Genomic DNA, 21,855 nt, shown 5'->3' with positions numbered 1-21,855 from the left:
CTCACTCAAGCAGGTCCATGTCCCTCTTGTGTTGTGGCCCCCAAAGCTGGTTGCAGTGCTCCAGCTGGGATCTCATGAGATTAGAGCAGAGGGGGAGAATCACCTCTGCTGACCTGCTGGCCACACTTTTTTAGATGCAGCCCAAGATAGTGTCTGGGCTACAAGCTCATACTGCTCGCTCATGCTGAGCTTCTCATCAGTTAACACCCCCAAGTCCTTCTCCTTATGGCTGCTCTCAATCCATTTTCTGCTCAGTCTGTATTTGTTCTTGGGATTACCCTAACCCAGGTACAGGACCTTGCACTTGGCCTTACTGAGCTTCGCAGGGCTTGCACTGGCGCACCTCTGAATTAAGAGGTTTGACATCAGAAGGCAAAGGTATGCAATTTTGATATCAACTTAATTAAATTTCACTTTCAAGTTATAAAATGGCCATTCATCTCTGCAATTCAAAAGAAAAGGCACGCCAATGATGAAACTGAGCAATGTCACATTTTAATTAAAAGCTAAATTATGCAAAACTTCTAGTAAAGTCAAGAGGACCTTTTAGACTGAAAAAATAAAAGGCCCAGGAGTATCAACATACAATCTATATTTACTGAAGTACTGCAGCTTGGAAAGTTATTGCCCATCAGGTAAGCTACCCAAGTTATGCTCTTTGACATTACTGGTGATTAATCAGAATGGTACTTTGAGCTAAACATTTTACTTTGTTATAAAACACATCAGCAATATGAGTGCTAATAAACAGTAAAAAGTAAGTGTTCTATCATTTTCATATACATTTAAATCCAATTACTATTTCAGAACCCTACAATCTTAAACAAGGGAAGTTTAGATTGCATATAAGGAAGAAGTTCTTTACTGTAAGTGTGGTGAGGCACTGGAATGGTCTGCCCAAGGAAGCTGTGAATGCGCCATCCCTGCTAGTGTTCAAGGCCAGGTTGGACAGAGCCTTGTGTGGGATGGTTTACTGGGAGGTGTCCCTGCCCACGGCAGGGGGGTTGGAACTAGATGATCTTAAGGTCCTTTCCAACCCTAACTATTCTATGATTCTAGTAATTTGGATCTCAGGCTTTTTTTCTAGGCAAGACCTACACAACTGTGACTAAGTTAAAGTAAATGATGAAAACAAACTTGAAAAGTGCATTTGAATTGCAAAAACCACACAAAATGAACATATAAAGTTCTACCAACAGGCATTTTTAGTGCATATAACAGTCCAACACCACCCCTACCTTCCTGTTGCCAAAATATATTCATGACGTGGGGACCAAGCCACTGCCAGTACTTCTTGCCTGTGACCTAGAAGTTAAATGAAAAGGCTTATACACACCATTTTATGTAAATAAAAGTAAAAGCAAATACTTAATTCTATAGAACCCACCAATCCAGAACAATTATCTAAATTGTAATACGAATTTGAATTTTGTGAAAATGTATTACTTTATGCTAGAGGTTATTTCTTTCTTCCTCTTGCTCAAGTGGAATCGCAATTTACTTCTAATACTTTTATTAAGTTTTATGTTTGCACTGGTGTTCTCATATGCAGAAGGAACTTTCCATTTCTTTTTCTTCAAATTCTTTCAAAATGTTTAATAAAAAGTATATTTACCTTATGTACTTAAGACTAAAACTTCACCCAGCTCAAATACTCTTGTCCTGAATATGGAATATTTTTGCCCTTAATTAGGTCTGAAATATTAACACATTAAGATAAAATGTGATACCCAGCGCTTCTTAGTGGGTAAGTAATATGTGTTATGTACATACACACACACACGCTTTGAAACTTGTTTTTAAAATGATTAATATAATTTCATAAATAGAGGCAATAGGAGTGTAAGGCGTCTTAGATGGAAAGGAAGCAATCATGATTCATGTAATACTAGAAATACATTGTTAAAAAAACCCCTAAGTTATAGCAAATACAAGTTGTAGCAAATATATTTTTGCTAATGCAGTTTAAACCTATGTGAAACACCTTGTCCCAGGCACATCTTCTAGTAGCTGGTTTTCCATTACCTGAAATAATCACAGGGCCGTGATGCCCAGGATAATGGAAAAAATATCTGTAACACAGATACTACTGGATACAATTGGGAGGCTCAGGGCAGACATTTATTTTGATCCATTAAGTAAATTACAGACAAGCATTTATCGCCATTTCAGCTGCTAGAGTTAGTCAATGTGAAAAAATGTTCATAACTATTTTCCAAGACACTATTGAGTGGTTCAAGTTCTGTAAAGAATGATTATATTCAGTGGAAGACAATCTTCTTCTGCTTGTTCCCCTAATACTGCATTTAAGCTAACTATATCAGAAAAGACACAACCAGCTTGTTCCTGGAAAGCATTAACTCTTTTGTGAAAATTAAGTAGCTCTGCTGGCACCGAACTGATTCTTCAGTGAACAACTTTTTGTCTGCACCCTCTGGTGCTCGCTGTTCTAGAAACAGCACATTGTCCTACTGCTTGCAGCAAATTTAATTCAGAAGGATTTGGTGACTTAAGCTCTGCATCCCACGAAAGCACCTTTTAGACTTGAGCTGGCCAGTGAAGAAATAAGGCTGCATTTCCACATTGCTGTCTGGAGTTAACACTCCTCTAAAGTTCCTGGATCAAATCTGGCTCTTGCTCTGCTGGTTTGAAGCATGATGATTTACTTTGTAACCGCCTTCACTTGAGCATTTGTATATATACTCATACTCCCAAAAGTAAACATTAGAAAACATTAAGTACAAAAATGAATGGCTTACAGAACAATAAAGCCCCTGTGTTTACTGAATCAGGTAAATGAAAAGGGTTAGGTATCACCCTTCTATAGCGAGTAATAACTCGCCAGTTATACAAAAACTTTTAAACAAAGCTATGCAAGCACCTCCACAGGATATTTTGTTGAAAAGAGTGATTTTTTTTCGTGTGTGTGTGTATATGCAGCTAGTTTGTTTAAAAAAAAAAAAACAAAACAAAACTCAACCAAAATCCCACCAAAACCCCAAAAGAAACAGCAACCCATATCAGATTTCCGTGAACACAAAAACACTGCCTATGCATAAATGTAATAAATAGTTATAACTATCAATTAGATCATGAAAACGACACAACATTTGTAATAATTGTTCATTAATTAGTATTTGTATTATCCAATTCATTATCACTAACACCCAGAAGAACCTTTCCCCAATGTGTAACTTTCACAACTGGCAATAAATAAATTAGTCATGTTAGTTACAAAGAATACATTGTATACAGCATTTCTTTACAGGACTTGTTTTACTCAAAGTAGTTATTGTTTAACATTTATGTTTCAGACTAAAAGTACCCTGCAGAATGTGAGAAAAAGATCCAGACTTCAAGTCACAGAGCTGTACTTTGGGGCTTTTGGTACCAACTGTAACAAGAGAAACAAAGAAAGACAGCTAAAAAAATAACCCAGCATTTGAGAAAACAATAAAAATATCTTAACAACAAAGAAATAGAAGAAAAACGTTAGCTGCATAACTGTTCATTTAGTCAGAGCAACGGGTTCTATTAATGGATTTACATTTTTAGTCCAAGTAAACTTCCTATATAACAGACAACTTAGAAACTAGGGGTAAATAGGACAGTACTTAAGAAACTTAAGCATCAAAAAAAAAAAAACTTTTTTTTTTGCTAAACATAGTTCAACTGTGGACATGCAAGCAATATGCACAGAGTTCATTTACATCATTTATTATGTTTGGATCTAATAACATTCAAATGCTAACTTATGCCATGAAAAGTAATTTAATTATAGCTAGGAATTTTTATCTGATGCATTATTTCAGAAGAACCAACGTGATATTTTCATAAACACCTAACTAGCCAATAATATTTTATCAAGGAACAAAGATGGGAGGGGAAAAAACCCTATTGAATATTACATCTGCTTATTACCTTAAGACCAAAATATATATGGCATTTTTTAAAAACACATACATACCTGCTACTAAACAATGATTTGTAGCAACTGGAGACATGTGATGGCTATAAACTGTTCCTTTAAAGTGAAAGGCATCTGCAGACTTATAACAAGATTAATTTAATCACAGCACAAGTTATCAGAATTATAATTCTCATTATTAAGAGTTTTTCAAGTAACAGCTACAAGTAAGACTAATACAAGTATTACTTTTTACATACTAACAATAACTCTCCTGATTAGAAATCATGTCACACAAACATTGTAAAGTAAATATGTTTCCAAGACTAGAACAACTATGCTAGAGCTCTGAGATGACTCAAAGGAAGGACCAAGAAAACTGGCTGTTCAGCAGCATAAAGGGAAATCATAAAAAAAAAAAGTTAGCAAAAAAAAACCAACAACAAAACAGCAAATGGGAATGTTATGATATGGAGACAGAGGCAAGAGGAGGAAAGCACTTAATCTAAATTTAGAAGCCTCTTGTCATTCACAAACACAGTATCTTCAATTCCTAAAGAAAAACAAAACAAAACCCAAAACAACAAAACTGAAACAAACAAAAATCCACAAAAAGACCTCCACAGAAAATTATTTAACATCATGAATGTCAAAGTTACAGAAATATTGTATTTGCTTTAATAATCAGTACAATTACTTTCAAGAACAATTGCTTTTGTTATCCCATTCTAAAATAAAGTGTATTTGAAAAAAAACCTTAAAACTACCTTTTCTGCGTTTTCAAATACAACATTTGGTGGCGCAACAGGTCAATCAATCTTGACATGCTCACTGCCTTTTAAGTAATGCTCACAGAGCTACCTGGGATGTAAACTGAACTTTTGAGTTATGAAAAGATTCAGTAACTGCAAATACGGCTTCACATCTGAGAAAAAGAGGTCAAAATTTATTCTCTATTGCATCCCTGCAATGATAACAATGATGACAGACCTGCACCCACAGTTCTAACAGTTTGCTAGTTTTCATCCTTCTCTGGATACTTGGTCCTGTTGAGCTCTGGGAGAACTGCATTTGTGGAATGAATAATACGTATACAAGCACGCCTGTAACTTGTAGAAATTCTCTTACTTTTAAAGTATTTGTATCCCATATTTTCAAGGTTTTATCAAACGAGCTGGATGTAAACATGCCAGTGTCATGTGGATACCACTGGACTGTCTCCACACTGAATTTATGTACATCAGGATGGCTCCTAAGATGAAGGAAAAGATTCCAACTGGTTAGTGTCTTGATAATCATAATTGTCTTGATATTTGATGACAAGTTGAAAACATAGCTTAAACTTCTTCAATGAAATTTTGTACTGAAGTATTAAAGAAGTAGTTGTTTCAGTGCCTCAATTTTCTATCAACCAATGTTAATCAATTCTAAGAGCCTTTGTTTCAAGAAACTACAGATTATTTACCTTTTTAACCATGCTGCTGTGTGTTAACTGTAGGCAGCTAAGCACCTTCACAGCAGCTTGCTCATACCGCACATGCAGTGGGATGAGACAGAATACAAATGGCAAAGGTGAGAAAACTTGGTTGAGATACAGATATTTTAATACGTAAAAGTAAACAAAACAATAAATTAAAAAAAAAAAAAAAAAGGAAAGCAACGCAAAAGCAATCCCTTGCCACCCAGAACCTGAGAAATGACAGCCACTTAAAAACTTCCCCCCCTCAATTTTGTTGCTGCACATTACATTGCATGGTACATATCCCTTTGGTTAATTCAGGTCAGCTGTCCCAGCTGTATTCCCTCCTAGCCTTTTGTCCACTCCTAGCCTACTTGCTAAAGGAGCACAGTGAGGAACAGACTATGTGACACTGCACAAGCACTGTTGAGCAACAGCTGAAACAGCATGTTAGCAAGATCGGCCACAAATCCAAACCATAGCACCATACAAGCTAGTATGACGAAACTGAACTCCGTTCCAGCCAGACAATACACATGTGAAAATAGCCCAGCTGGCTCCATCTACAGCTCAGAAGGGCTCAGATTTCTTCACCTCAGCTCTTTGCATTGCTCTCTCAGGTGTCCTGCCCTCCAAAGCAGTAACTATTGCAGGGCTATCACTATGTAAACACAGGTGCAGATCTTCAGTACAGATCTGGCGCTACACCTAAGCTAGTAAACTTTCCTGCTCACTTGGGTTGCTAGAAAGCACAGAAGATATCTTTAAATAGTTTGCCATAAGCCAGCACTGAAGACATCAAGTGGGAACTATTGAGCAACTGTTGAGCTCTGCTTAGTAACTCCTGCATCACTTATCTCTGAGGCATACCTGAGAGCAGCCAGTTACTTTGTCATAGTGCCAAAAATCAACAGATCTTATGCCTTTATTCTACAGGTGGACCAAGCTAAAAATCTTCGCAACCTGCAGTGCCAGGAAATCTCTCCTGACTCAGAGCGAACTTACTCTTGCAGAAGCTTTTGTATGCACTGTGCAGAAGAAGGAAAAAACCCCAGCCCTAAACTCATGGAACTAATTATCCTGGTACTAAGAGTACAGGTGCACAACACTAGACTGTGCTCAGAACTAAGCGAAAGCAATTATTTCTTCCATAATCCAGAGAGTTTAGGGATGAGTTAAAATATTCTTGAGAAGCTCTGCAGGAATAATCTTTGATCTGGCTAGGCTTAGCAACAGCTACATGTCACTCGGCCCAACTTCATCTCTCAGGGCTGTGTTTTATACCCATTTTCTCCCATTACACAGAATATCCCAAACTTTTCTACCAAAGTACATAATTTTACGGCTAGTAAGGTCACTGCCATTCATTCCTCTTTGAAGGACTTTCAGTAGAAGAGACTACCTTACAGACAAGCATCAGCTGTGTATTACCTAGAAGCTGGTACTGTTCAGTTACTCCCAAATGTCAGCTTTTGTCACAGAACACCATGGATCCCATAAAAACATGTAAAACTCTGTGTGCTGACTCCCAGTGGAACAAGGAAAGTCCTTGGTTTTGCAATAGCGGCCCTACATTCTAGAGGGAAACACTGGCTAAATCACAGCCAGACATCAGGATGCACTAAAACTCAGCAGCCCCAGTTCAGGGTCTATACATAAAGCCTCAAAGAGCCTCTACCTTTCCTGTAAGGAACTTTGGGACCACAGTTGCATTGTGACATTGTAAACTTGGAATATGGGTTAACTTTAGCAACATGACATTATCATCTGCTTCAAAGATAAGAGCCAGACAGTAAGATGGGAAGCATTTCTTATTGGCAACTACAAATTCATTTAAGACATCGGGAACTCCGTCTAAATAATATTCCAATATCTGGAGCTGTATCGTAACTAATTAGCTACATTAAGTATTTAAAACATACTAGAAAGCTACATGAAAACTGGGAACAAATAATTGAGGCTAAAAAAATACTATAGTCACTTTATGCACAAATGATGGCAAAATAAGCCTATCATTACTGTGTCACACAGAATCAGATTCTACTAGTGTGATTTATGCCTCTACTCAATTGGCAAGGAACAAACTTGCCTAGATGCATCTTAACACCTACTCAAGAAACAGACTGTCAACTGTGCTCATAAATAGAATTTTCAAGTACGGAATATTTCTACTGACCCAACTGAAGTTAATGATAGTGTCATTTTTAGCACGGATTTGCCAGTTTCCATGCTGTCTTCTTACCATGTATTTCTTCAGTTTGCTGTATCTGTTTCAGAATTCATCTCTATTTTGATATTTGGGTACGTACAGTTATTACTTTTCTAAATTACAGTTTTAATTAATTTTGTTCAAGAAATCCCAGCCATCAAACTCTTACCAAATGCAGCTGACTTGGAATAATTTCTATTCCTTTTCACTAGTTTTGATGCATGTTCTATTACCTTTTTCCGTTCTTATGGCCCGAGATACCATTTAGGCCTTTTACTGTTACAAATCTGTTCTATTCTTGTCAGTCTTACTCATGAAGCTCTTAGACCTCAAGTAATTTGAAGACTACAAAAAATAAGGGAAAACGTAGCTACTAATCTTTCACACAGTAGGACATATGTTATGAGTCTCAGATAAAGCCCTCACCTACTAGATAACTTTGCTATCTAAAAACAAGGAAAAAAGCTTTTCCTAGAAGACTTAATGATCACAACAGAGAAAGTTATACCGCCTGCAGCGAAACCCAGACAAGTCAATAAAGGTTTGAGTCTTTGTATAGATTACACACAGTATTGTAGTACCCTGTTCTTCGGAAATGTCTCATTTTTTTCAGTAATGCACCTGTCTTTCACAGAATTATAGAATAGTTAGGGTTGGAAAGGACCTTAAGATCATCTAGTTCCAAACCCCCTGCCATAGGCAGGAACCGCTCACACTAAACCATGTTACCCAAGGCTCTGTCCAACCTGGACTTGAACACTACTGGGGATGCAGCATTCACAACTTCCTTGGGCAGCCTGTTCCAGTGCGTCACTACTCACGTCAAACATGCCTTTGTCAAACATGTTCTTAAGAAGTCCTGTATTAATTATCTTTGCATCTGGTGAACCTAAAATAGCTATTAGTAAAGCTGTAGCAGGCAGATGGGAAATAGAACAACTGCAAATCTGTATTAGATTTTATTTTTCAATCAGATGAACAGGATTATGCAAATATAATTTTCCTTTTGCTTAAACATGTATTTATTTAAAGATACACATGCTGTATATTCTTGGGGGATGCAAAGAATATTTCTACAAGAGGCAGTCATTGTACATATATTGTAAATGTTAGGCAAATAAAGAAAAAACAATTATTCCTGCTACTTAGTAATCACATAAATCCACAGAAAGTTTCTTGCCTTCTTTTTGCATGCCAAAACTCTTAATGCATCCTGCTAGCCTTCACAATTTCTGGCACTATTTTCTATAGTCTTTTATCCTAGAAATAAGAACACACATTAATTTGTCACACAAGAGATGTTACACTACAAAATTTTAATAGAACTTTAGAGTACCTACCTTCCCACAGAACAAAGTGCTTTACATGTGTAACTTGTTTCTCTGGTCAAGTTTTCAAGGTCATAAAGCACAATAACACCATCTGACCCACCAGATAACATGCTGAAAGAGTTAACAAAGCACATAAGTTACAATACTCACAATCTCAATATGCTCAATATGATTGAGTGTTCAACAAGAAAATAAATCCATAGTACCAACACAGTGAAGTGCTCATATACATTTTTACCAATTAAAATATATACTTACTATCTTCCCTCAACAGGCTCAATATCAAGGGTGTTGATACCACTCCCATGTATTCTTTCCACATCTCTATCTTTATTTAATTCCAAACTTAGAACCCTTAAAACAAAAAAACAAAACCAGAACTATGAACAGGTATGAACAAGACTAGCACAGCAGAATTGCAAAATGTTCCTATGTGCTCTGAACAGCTCAAACCACAGTGTACCACTTCCTCAAAGCACTTAACTGATCCCTGTTATTTTTTCCAAAACTAGACAACAGATGCAATACAGGGCTGGAAATAAGTCCTGTGAACTTGCAAGGAAAAACAAATTGAAATATACTTTGCTGTTCGGAAGGTAAGAGAAATAAAAATGTAGAAGAGGCTCAAAGAAATAGTAAAACTGCATCTAGGGATCAAGATATAAAACAAATTTGCAAACAGTGAGAAAAAGCAGCACTAAGAAGCAGTTGTTTTAGACACAACAGATGCCGGTTCGAAGCTTCATCACGTACCGCGAAGCTTCTGCTTACTTGGAACTAGAGACACCTAGTGGAGTACAGATTCATTCTTTGGAACTACGGACACCTAGTGGAGGACAGATTCATTCCTAGGAACTACGGACACCTAGTGGAGAAGAGATTCATTCACTTCAACAAATTACAGTACTTCCTTTAAGGAAACTGTGGGCTTTTTCCTGTAACATTAAATAAAAACTACACTATCCACATGAAGTTCCCAAGGCAAACTTTTCTTAACTGCAATTAGGATCTTGCACTACTTAGTAGTAGCCTGTATCTTTAAATATGCTAATAATACATGGTCAAAGAAGAGAGATTCTGCTTCCTTTAGCCATGCTACCTGATACAGTATTAGCCTTACAAGATGACCAGAGCTTCTCACAGCACTATTTTGCAAAAACTGCTATCAACAAAAGTGTAACCAAGTAGGTAACTGAGAAGCTGTAAGGCCAAGTCCCCTTACTTTGATGCAGCTGCAAAAATCTTAATGCAAGAAACAGGCCGTTACAGGCAGACCCCCAATAGCATGCCTGCAGGCATGCTTCGAAAGTAGTGAGTCATTTAAGCTCCTTTAAAATACGTTAAACGTAAGTATGCAAGAATTCACCTAGAACAAGAATTCTGACGTATACAAGATACCTAGTTTAAAACTTTTGAAGTTAAGACTGAATTTTAGCGAAGCAATAAATCCCCCAAAGGAAACGTTTTCAAACAAATTACTTTAAAATTTAGTTATAAATACAATCAACTAAAGACTACAGATTATTTTTCAAGTCAAAATTAAAACGCTTAGGATGGGAAATGTTAGGTAGACAGCTGTCCAAGTAACATAAACCGTTCCCACTATGCTTCTGTTCTTAACAATGAACGCTACACGAGGGCTTAGACCACAGAAATGAAGTAAAATCGTACTGTCAAAATGCACATAAGTTTCCTGAATCACCAAAGTTAATCTCAATTTTTAGAGGAACCTTTTTACAATGATAAAGCCCCAAAAGCTGTAAATGAGCAACACAAATCCTTCCTGCTGCTGGAGCTGTGTGAGTAACTGAACTGAGACTGGCTTTATCTCGAAATACAGGTACAAAACTGATTCTTTGATAATGAACTATTATCACATTATAATCTTTAGCAGGAATATTAATAAGCTTCTCCATGCAATCACCACTTTCCACAAAAGATGCTGGGAACCTAAACCCCCCCCTTCCGCAACCTGCCAACGTGCCAAGTTTGGGAAGAGGAAGGACAAACTGCAGGGGCACGAGCATCACATCCACCTTGTTTTTCACATAGCAAGGCACTGCCGCACACACATTAAAACTCCTGGGGAAACTGTTACGGTAGTAGCAGCCTGGGGTACAGCTACCTGCCCTGTCCCTACTCAGCCCACCCCACGGCTGCTGCCCCCCCGAGCTGAAAACCCCGCGGGACGCCCCGAGGAGAGGCACCACGGACACAGAGCAGCCTCGGCTGAGGGCCCCGGAGGCTGCCGGCTCCCCGCGCCCGGAGCACTCAGCGGGGCGGGGCGGGGCAAGGCAGCGCTCCACGGCCGGCCGGAGCGCCTTCGCAGGCCCGCCTAGCACAGCTTGGGCCGGGTGACGGCTCCCGAAGCGACAGCGCCGGGAGCGGCCACCGCCACCGCCGCCGGGACCTCCCCGCACTCGCAGACCAGACCACCCCTAGCTCCCCACCGGCCCCGCTACCTCCGGGTAGCCTCCACCCGGCGCAGCCGCAATGGATCGTCGAGCCCGGCCTGACGAGCCCAAATCAACCCCAACATGGCGGAACCGTGAAGCCACCCCGCTCTGCTCAGCCATTTTGGGCCGGGGTGACCGGCCTCCACCAATGGCGAACGGCGTTGCTGGCATGCCTGCTACGGATGGGCGGAGTCAGGCAGCGTGCTCGGCCGGCCAGCCAGGTCAGGGTACGGGACGGCGCGCTCGTATGACGTGACCCGTCGGGGGTGGGGCTTGAGGAGCGGCGGCGGGTGGTGGGCTGTGGCGGCGACCTTGCGGGCGGGGGCAGCCGTGCTCCGGCGGCATGACCCGGGCTTGGCAGGCGCTGCGCGCTCTGCGCCTGCGGCTTTTCGGCCCCGACAAGGAGCTGGTGGGCACCGACCAGTTCGGCAACAAGTACTACCGCGTGCCTAAGCACGAGACTCGCCCAGGTACGCCTGGGGCCGGGAGGCGGGGGGGCCGCGGACGGGGCCCGCCGGGCCTGTGGTGGCGGCGGCGGCGGCGGCGAGTGGCTGGGGTCAGGGTGGCGCTGGGACACTCCGATCTGCCGGCGGAGCGCGGTGCTGCGCGGTCGGTGGCCGTGCCGCTGCCGTTTGCGCTTCGGTAAGTCTCTTACAAGTGAGGGAAGGAGTGCGGGGAACCGGCGGCAGGCCCGTCCCGTGCCGCTCTCTTCGGGATACGTGTTCGGTTAATCACTGGGCTGATGCGCTAAGGCAAGAAGAAACCCAAAGCAAGTTACTGAGAGATTTTGGAGCATAGCCATCACCCTGTAGTAGGTAGGTAGGGAGCAATAAACGGATGGACTCATCTTAGAATCGTAGAATCATCGAGCACTTAGGGTTGGAAAGGACCTCAAGATCATCTAGTTCCACCACCCCCCCCGCCTTGATAATTCAGAGCACTTCTGTATATGTTTTTTAATTAACTCTTGTGTTCACTGCATTCCGAGGAAAAATAGTTTTCTATGTTTCTGCGTGTGTTCCAGGAGACTGGGTGCTCTCATAGTATGTCCTCACATCATTCTCCGGAGATACTGTGCTTACACTGCTTAGCTATGTGTAATTTATTGAAGGCGGTTTCCCTGAGGGTGTCTCAGTACCTATGTTTTAATATTTCATAGTCCTGTTTCCTCTCCCTGCACAGGTTTATCTGTTTGCTGTTCTCCATGTTTTATATGGCCCTAGCAACTAGAGCACAATTGTATTCTTGTAGCCTTGTATTCTTCAGAATACAAGGAGAAGCAGAAAGTCTGAGACTTAAGTCAGTACACTCCTAAAGGGAAGGGAGGGAAGGAAGGGGCGAAAACCTTCCCTTCAGAGGCATGTAATGGTTGTTAAATCCTCTGCAACTACAACTATGGCTGAAGTCTGTGAGACCAGCACTGCTGTAAATCTTAAGGCATTTGCACGTTAACTTTATTTTAGTGATACAGATAATACAGTGCAGGTCTACGGTATTATTGGTACTCCTCTGTTATTGGATTTTCCTCTCATTCTCCTATTTGTCTTTGCCTTGGCCTGGTGAAAATTATGCACAACCAGCTGGCAGTGATGCAATATTTTACTGCCACCATAAGGGAGAGATCTCTTCCCTCTATTTTCTTTCTCACTGCTGCTAACTTTTCACTTATTTATTTGACCCTTCTATAGAAAACTTTAATAGAACAATGGATTAAAATAACTTCATGAAGAATAAGTTACAAGCTAGAACTGGCATAGAAGTGGGAATGAGTAGAATGAGCTGTTAGATAGAATAAGCTTATACAAGATAGCTTAAAGCAAATTGGAGAGCTAGAACTTTGTTCTGGACAGAGTTAGAGACCCTGATACTTCCTAACTATATTCGCCTCAATTTTTCTTTGCCTTCTAATAGTTTGCTATAAAGCTTTTCTCAGTTCCTCTGTCAGTCAAATGCATATTATCTGGGAAAAATAATGCATTTAAAAAAATATTAAAAAGCAGAGTAAGAAAAAATAAAAACCAAACGCTAGCAAATGGCGAATGTTTGATTCACTCCTGCAGTGCTTCTGTCTTTGGAAGGAAAGTAAGATAAGGGTTCTTATAATTTAGATTTATAAATGGAAATTTGAGATACTCAAAAAAATACCACATTTTCCACAAATGTATTAATTCACAGTTGGTTAATTCTTCCTTATTGTTTTTTTTTTTTATGTACCTAGAAGACAGGATAGTGTGTATCAAAAATACTACTACTAGAATTCTGGGTGAATATACTACTTTTGAAAATACTACTTTTGAAAGTCCTGTTTTCTGTTTAATTTACTGATCTATGTTTGACACTGTGCTACCTGTGGTTCTAGATGATCTAAAATAACCTAGCCCCTCAACATCAGCAGAATGGAAGAACTCTGAAGTAAGAAAGACTTCCCCACACAAAGAAGAAATTGATGATGAAACTTTTTCATGAAACTTTGCTTTTTATTCTGTTGATTTGTTTTGTGTTATATTTATTGGTGGAACTCACTGTTACAATCAACCAAACACACTTCACTATTGAGATGTGAGATGTAATAATCATTAAGGAGGGAGGAAAATAAATTAAAACAGCTTCAGGAAAACAGGCCTCAGAAAAATTTGGAAAACCAATAGGAGAGATCCTGTGAATGGCTGAGAAGAATAACTGAAAAGCACAGTTCATACCTGTACCTCCTTCAACTCCTTCAACTCCTTCAACTTTTAAAGGCACAAGTACAAATTGCCTTAATGTGGATGAAGACTAAGAAGTATAACAATAAATTGACCTAGCTAAATCATGAAATTTTAGTGACGTCAGAAGTAAAAAAACCCTTAATGAATCAGGTTAACTGATAGGTGCTAGAAAAATAGGAGGAACAAGCAATAGCTTATAAGTATATTCACAATGTAGTGCGTGAAACCTGATGTGAAGTTGTTGGTGTGACAAAATAGGTTCCTACCAGAATTGTTTTCAGTGTGGACAATACTTTGACAGGTTTAGACCTTTTTTTGTGCAAAATTTAAGACTGTTGATGATTAATTTGCTGTGTGGCTGCAGAGCAGGTTGAAAACTGTTCTTGGAATTGTCAGAAATGTTACCCTGTCAGCTAGAGGGGAGTGTCCACCAGCTGTCAGTTGAAGTTCAGAACTTTCAGAACTACTCAAAGTTTTAATTAGTGATTTTGGTGAAGGTCAAGAAAGTATTTTTATTACATTTTCAGGTCAAACTTTGCAGGAGGAAACTGAGAGTAGCTGTGAATGTCTTATGGCAAGTCAGCTGTCATATAATTCAACTGGGGGATCAGCTGGCATCAAGCCATGCTTATTTCTAAACAAAGGGCATGTGATTCAGTGGCATGTAATTCAGTAGTACAGCATGTATCATATTAGTGCTGCTACAAATTTAATTTCTGCATTCTCTTAATTTGGATACCCATTTTCTCTGTGTCTATCTTACGGATCATTATTTACTTTCCTTGAGGAAAAAACCCACTTCCTTAAGAATTTTTATTATTATTATTAAAATACAGTCTTCCCTGCCTCCTATGTCAGTGCCTTGCTGCTTTGGGTTACTGGGGTGCAGGGGATTCTATATCCATTAAATTTTGCCACCCACAGGTGACTCACTTCCACTGTAATGTGTGCTTTTACTTATGTACATGTCAATCAATCCTTGTAGTGTCACTAGAGAAAAGATACTAGGTTTGGTCTATTTGAGGGCAGAGAAGTGTGCCAGTGCTTTCACAGGTTTGTATTACCTTGTGGCTGAGGATATGTCAGTTTATTCTGTCGCTAGGACAGTGATTATAGATGGTTGTTTATATAAAAGACTTTATAAAAGACCAGCGCAGGATGCAAACAGCACTGGAAAAAAATTGTAGAGGCAACCTTGTAGAGACCTTGCAGATAGCTCTTGTGTGCTGGTTCCATGATGTCTGCACCATGGTTTTCTGTTCTCTGGATTTGGAGAGGACTGAGTAGCTCTAGCACAGTGCCAGGCCCAACATGTTTCATCCTTTTGTACTGTACGTGAGCAAATAAGCTCATGCAGAACAGACAGCTGTTGCTTACCTTTTCGTGTTTTAGACATGGTAGGTATATCAGGACCAGGCTGGGCTTTGTTTCAGACCAGTGGGGAGATACCACCTTCAGCTAGAGGTGAGAATGGATGGAGTGTGTAGTACGTGTGCCTTCTTGTGCTTCAAGCAAAAGCTGGCTGACAACTTCCTTTTGGCCTTCCTTGGCCTTTCACAGAAGTTTAGAATAGAATTACATGGAGCCCATGATGGAAAGAATTTGTATTTGGTTTCTTTCAGTTGTGAACTGTTCTCTCCTGTACTCAGTCCAGAGTCCAGGACACTTGGACCCTAGAGCCTTGTCTGCATGAGTAAGGAGTAGTAGGAGCTGATCAGTGGATACAAGTGGTTGATGTTCAGTGTCTTTACACCTCCATCATGTGATTCAAAGAGTTTATTTCAGATTAAATTTAGTCTTTTTACCAGGACTGAACTTCCACAATATATGTACTTTGAAGAGCTCAAAAAGGTAAAATAGGTAGATGCCACAGGTGTGGCTTTCACATTGCCGTCACACCTAACATCTTGTTGATTTTTGAAATGTTTTTAAATGAGCATTTCTTCTTGGGGGAGTGGGGATGGGGGAGAAAAGTGAAGTTGTGCACACAGAAACTACTTTGAGATCCAGATCAGCAGATGGTAAATAGAGGCAGCACAGGATTCACTACAGAACCACACTTGCTTTGAATCAAGACGCTGCTATAGACATAGTCTCACAAATATCCTAAACTGTGGGATGTCCAGGTCAAACTCAAGATACAGCAACTGTATCCTGAGACCACTTTTACCTGTTTGTAGTCACAGGAAAGTTAGCTTGCATTCGTGATTTTGACTCTCTAGATGATTAGGTTGTTAGAAGAACTGGCTACTTCAGTGCATTTCATTGTGATGTAGGGAATCATTGTGAAGAAGTAAGCAGCAGTACCAGCTGTCAGTAACATGCAAAGGTGCTGATTTTAACATGTGTTTTGCCTTACTTTAAAAAGGTTTAATAAGGAATGGCAGAAAGATACGAGCTTGCAAAGTTACCATAGTTCTCCTGGGTGAATATAGAAAAGCTTGGCGGTTTGGAGTAAAAGGGAAGGGAAATGTAAAACTGAGCTTTTTGAGTTTGGTTGTGTTAATTTTCTTGAAAGAGAGAAAGTGAACATTGAAAGTCCCTAGACGGTAAGAATAAAAAGTTAGATTCAGTAAAGAAGGTAATTGCTAGAAATAGAAAAGGGGTTAGGGAAACTTTGGGTGTTAATACAGAAGGGAAACACCCTGAAAAAGAAACCCTTCTGCCCATAGGAATATGAAAGAATTCAGAATTAGAGTAGTTAATTTTCTGAAAACATGGAACTTCCGACATGGTGGGACTGAAGGTACATTGTTTAGTGCAGGGATTTTTATTTTATTTTGTATTTATTTATAAGTGGGAAGAAACTGTCATCTACAAAGTCAAACCAAACCTTTAGCAATATGGTAAGGTAGGCTCGGTTTGAAGAAAAGATGACTCTGTGTTTAATGACATTCTGCAAGTGGTATTTCTTTTTTTACAAGATAACCTTAAAGTGATGACAGTGATTAAATGGTACAACTACACCGTGCATGTTATGAGACAAACATCCAGCATAACTCATTAACTCTGAGATGACTCTTCAGTTGCCAGTCCTGAAACTGGTTGTGAAGGAAGGTAGGAATAGACAGTGGGGTCAGTAGTGATTGATGACTCATTTAAAGATCTCAGACAAGTATTTTGCTAAACAGGCTAGCTTTATCAGTGTAGTGCATTTATTTTTGTTATTGTGTAACATACTGTCAGGGCATTGCTGTATCTTTGCTATGTGATTAATTGTTCTTGCTGCAGAACATGGAGTGATCCTTAAAATGTTCATATTTTTTTTAATTACAAAGCAAATTTCTCTAACAGTTTGTACATTTATTACAACCAAATATATCCTACAGGAAATAGCTGATTGCATTTTCCATTGAAAATAACTTATAAGGACTCTTAATAACCAATTTATTAAACAATGCAGGAAGATGAGGCACTAAATATTTAAGATTTGGTATATATTTCTCGTGTTTTCTAACGGCTGATTAATGAGCAGCTTATATTTGAACTTTTTCAGTATCTTCATTTGCCCTCTCTGTTATAATGATTAAAAGTTAAAATGAGTTCTCTCTGAAATACCAGTATGTGCAAGTTTTTATAGGAACAGTAGATCAGCAACAAGGGTAGTTTCTTTTAAAAATAGTGTATTGATGCTAAAAAACATGGCTCAAGTTTTATATTCCTTTTGGGGAAACAACAGATTCAGGTTTGACTTGATTTGGAGCTGCAGCTTACCAGCAGCAGCTGGAAAAGCCCAAAGCATTCTGTATTCCATAGGGGTTTTTTTATGATGCATAAACTCTGTGTTAGGGGGCATGCATGGCCTGAGCCTGTGGTGATAGTAGCTTCATGAAGAAGGCTGGCAAACTAAACATATTTCTTGGTATTCTCAGAAATGCCTTCTAAAACAGAAGTGGCATTACCACTGTAATTTTATTACCACTGTAATAGCTGTAAATTTTGTTGCTTATAACTGAGTGCAGGCACTGATTTCTGAAGGAAACCTTTTGTTCATGTCAAATGCCCACTCAGTTTACATAAAAGCCCTGTGTCTTGTGAGCTCTTTTCTCAACAAACCAGAATTGTGCAAATTAGAAAGAATCTGTGTAAGGAAAAGATACCAAGTGTTCAGGTGCATGAAACATGGGATGTCCTAAATTTTATTGAATCCAGACTTGAATAGAAATATGCACATACTTTATGAATGTTGGAAAAATTTTCAGTTTTGATGAGAATAAAGGAATTCTCTGTGGTTGTTTTTGTAGCTACTTTTCTGTTGTAGATGGTTGCCTGTTGCCTTCCTCTGATCAGAAGTGTAGATTAGAATTTCTGGTTTTATTCAAAATCTCCTCTACATTTTTATATTGAAAACTAGACTGAAACATTCTATTAGTGCTTTATAGTGAATAGGATAGAGTGGAAGATCTCTCTGAAACATTATCTTCTGTGTTAGAGCTACTGTTTTCTTTTGATTTCGAATGTTACTTTCTCACTAACAGGAATGAAGTTTGAGGAAGGGCGGAGACTGATCCTGATTGCAGGAAGCATTCATAAACTGATGGTCAAGTGTTGCAGATAACTGTACAGAATGTCGCTGAACATAAAACTTGGATTTTCAAGTGCTGGTGGAAAGCTAATAAACTTGTTTTGGTTTTACATGTCTAGTGTTAAGATAATAATGGAACACAGAATTTGAGTTTTGATTAATGAATACAAAACCAAATTTTAAGACTTTAATACTTTGGATATGGAAATAAGTGTATTGTGGAAATGTTGGGGTTTTTCACATACAGTTTTTTTATCCAGATACATACGTACTCTCACATCCAGTAGTAGCTAGTTACAGGTTTGTCCAGATGGTGGCAACATTATTCCAGAGACAGTGGGTAGTGACTGACATGTACACTGAATATTCCTTTTGGGTGAGAGAGACTATGGAACAGAAAAACCTAGCTCTAAAGTAATTGTGTATATCTGTGTTTGTACAAAAATACTGCCAGCTTCTAGGATGGTAATTCTTGAATGATAAAATAGCTTTTCAGTTTGGTTGATACATTAAGCAGAAAAGCAATTACACTGTGAAGAGCTCACCACAGATTATAAAGGCATTAATATTTGAAAAACAGCGTTTGGGTGCAGTGATATGCTTTTTCTTCCGGCTGCCAGAAGTCAACTGGCGACAGGCATGGTATGTTAATCTCTCTGACTTGAAAACCAGAAATAGCAATAAGTAGTCATGAGGACAGGCAGTAACTTGCATATTATCTGTCACTATGGCCATGTTTGCTCTTCAGTGTCTATATCCATATTAAACTGATCTTATTCAATTTTGCCTGCTACTTTTAAGTTTTATATGCTATACATCTGTTACTTATAATTATCACAGGTTTGGTTTGAGAACCTGTTTTGATTCTTTCAGTAGAGGTGTGTGGGGAGATTCTGGTTTGGGTTGTTTGGGTTTTTTTAGAGGTCTGTTTGATGCCCAGAAAGTCATCAGTAATAAATAAATAAATAAATACATTGGGTCAATAGCCTTCTTCTACTGTGTATAGAGAAAAAACCAGTATAGTACATAAGAGTTAAAATAACTCTGAGGAATCTGTACTGTCTTCATGAAGTTGCTTGCACTTTGTTTTCCTAGCTGTATATTAAAAGGCGATTTGATTCACCACTACATCATCCCATTGTAAGTTAGCACAGGAGAGCCTGTTGTGGGTTCACAGCTGCAGGAGGACAAATTGTCCTAAAAATGGGGCTCTGTTGCTTTTGAAACTGTCAGTCATCTTACCCACATTTCATCATTGTAACACAATTGCTAGAGCTATGAGTGCAAACATGATTGTTAAATCAATCAGGTTTATTGGCATATCATCATACCTACTTTATGGCTGAATTTTATCCTTTTCAGTTTCTGAAATACAAGGAGAATTGGGCTTATTTTTCTCGCTCCAAAGGAGGGAAAAAAAAAAAATCCATCATTAATATGTACAAGAACACATCACCTACTCTGTATAAGGCTTTAAGGTTTGAAATTGTGTTGGCAAACTAAAGAGCAGCTTTAACATAGGAAAGACTGGAATTGTGTCTGTAGCTGGTACAGGAAAAATTTTTCTAATATGTCTGTGTAATTAATGTCAGCTCATTATTTATATGAGTTAGAGTTAACAAGTTTATAAATACTGTCCAAATGCTTTGTTAATTGTGATTGTCATGTGAAAATTTTCCATGTCCATTTTTGCTGGTACCTTATTTAGTATATCTTTTTTTAGAAACTGTTAATTACTGTAAAATAAAAGCAAAAAGTAAATGAAAGCACTTAAATAGAACTGGTGGGGCTACATGATTATTTTTAAAAAAAAAGACTAGAATGCTAAAGTGGTGAACAAAAGAGTGCAGCTGAGAAACTGTAGTAAAAGAGAGGTTGAATAAAAGGAGCTGAGGAAGGCTGGCATGCTACCCTGTGGGCCACTGTAACCTTTTCAGTTTCTCCTGAAGAATAGAGGCAGTTGGGAATTAGGTTTGACTTCTGCTTTGTACAATAAGTTTTTTGTATTCTTTATAGATCTTTAAAATACCGAATAAAGTTTCTGTCATAAGAAGCTTGATAGTTTTAAGGTCAAATTCGCAGAGATAAGAGCCTCTTTGCTTTGAAGAGAGGGAAGAATCAGTTTCATGTTCTGCCTCTGGGTACAGGAGTAGCACAGAAATGAAGAATATATAAAAATGAGTGTGACAGGTTGAGGAAATGGAAATCATGAAATAGAGAGATAAGATCTTAATTTCTAGGTGTCCCTTGCTTATGGCCATGTGCATGTGAAATGCTATGTGTTACCATTCCATCCTTCTCAAAGCAAAGGACTAATTTGGTCACCTGGAGGCCCTATCAAGGGGAACAGCAGTCAGTTTGGAATTTGCTTCTGATGAGAGGTCAGAGAAGAGATTGATTCTGGCAGCCTTCTGCAGGCAGTGGTCAGCGCTGTAATAACTGAAAGTATCACAAGCTTTGGAACTCATGAAGTGGATGGGCTAATTGGTGTTTTGTACCTGTAATGGATATTGAACTCAGGGATCAGGAAAAGTTGGTCCACAGAACTACAAACAGAAAGGTAGAATGGAAAGATACATAGCACTGTGCAGCAGGATGTCCACTGCAAAGCCTGAGGAGCAACCCTGAAGATGCTAACCACAGCAGGCTTTAGCCTAGCAGAGCTGATGTCCTTGAAAGGAGGTTACATCCAGTCACTGATACCCAGAAAGTGAGAATGGATATTGGTGAAAGTGGCTTCACCTCAGCTATTCTAGTTAATAGAATGAGTGACCATGATTATATGAGGCTTCATTGCTTGTATGTCATCAGTATTTGTACAGGGGTTGTTTGGAAGCATACTGGAAGAAAATGCCTGTTTAGCAGATACGTGCTTCTGCATCTAGTAGCCTGTATACATTGCCTGAATTTTATTCCAGTCTTGCATCAGAACTTCCTATAATGCAGACTTTCCAAATGCTATGGTTTTCTAAGCAATTAAGATTTCCCACACCTTCAATAGTAGCTGTGTAGTTTCATGAGTCGTTTATTTGCTTCTCTATAAGGAGGAGTCAAAAAGCTCCAAGACTTAAACTGAAGCTTTTCCTTCAGTGCTATGGAATAATTATTTTTTTGCTATGAAGGAATCTTAAATTAAGACAATCTAACAAGGCAGTTTAGAATAGCAGAACACTGCCAGTGCTTCGTAGCTTCCTAGTCTTGCTCACTCCTTTTTCACCTTTATCCCTATTTTTCCCCTTTTTGCTTAGAGTTATAGCAGT

At 39.0% G+C, this 21,855-nt stretch overlaps 2 protein-coding genes across 4 annotated transcripts in view; one reads left to right on the top strand and one right to left on the bottom strand.

Annotated features, from left to right (window-relative positions):
* ERCC8 (ERCC excision repair 8, CSA ubiquitin ligase complex subunit) overlaps window positions 1-11,497 on the bottom strand; it is a 34,382-nt gene extending 22,885 nt beyond the window's left edge. For 2 of the 3 annotated variants that reach the window (XM_065661969.1, XM_065661970.1), the window contains exons 1-7: window positions 11,369-11,497; window positions 9,165-9,260; window positions 8,916-9,017; window positions 5,036-5,159; window positions 3,968-4,049; window positions 3,326-3,394; window positions 1,239-1,305 (exon numbers count right to left, since the gene is read on the bottom strand). In XM_065661969.1, the coding sequence (XP_065518041.1) occupies window positions 1,239-1,305; window positions 3,326-3,394; window positions 3,968-4,049; window positions 5,036-5,159; window positions 8,916-9,017; window positions 9,165-9,260; window positions 11,369-11,445 (617 nt within the window). In that variant the 5' untranslated portion in view covers window positions 11,446-11,497. The remainder of the gene's footprint in view (window positions 1-1,238; window positions 1,306-3,325; window positions 3,395-3,967; window positions 4,050-5,035; window positions 5,160-8,915; window positions 9,018-9,164; window positions 9,261-11,368) is intronic. The other variant, XM_065661971.1, reaches the window with a different exon arrangement.
* Window positions 11,498-11,640: 143 nt separating this feature from the next.
* NDUFAF2 (NADH:ubiquinone oxidoreductase complex assembly factor 2) overlaps window positions 11,641-21,855 on the top strand; it is a 68,617-nt gene continuing 58,402 nt past the window's right edge. Inside the window, exon 1 of the mRNA XM_065662660.1 lies at window positions 11,641-11,832. Within this exon, the coding sequence (XP_065518732.1) occupies window positions 11,706-11,832 (127 nt within the window). The 5' untranslated portion in view covers window positions 11,641-11,705. The remainder of the gene's footprint in view (window positions 11,833-21,855) is intronic.

Source organism: Lathamus discolor, chromosome Z (assembly GCF_037157495.1).
Source record: "Lathamus discolor isolate bLatDis1 chromosome Z, bLatDis1.hap1, whole genome shotgun sequence".
In the NCBI taxonomy this organism is placed as follows: Eukaryota; Metazoa; Chordata; class Aves; order Psittaciformes; family Psittacidae; genus Lathamus; species Lathamus discolor.
Note: the sequence above shows the minus strand (reverse complement) of the source record. Positions and strands in the feature narration are given on the sequence as shown.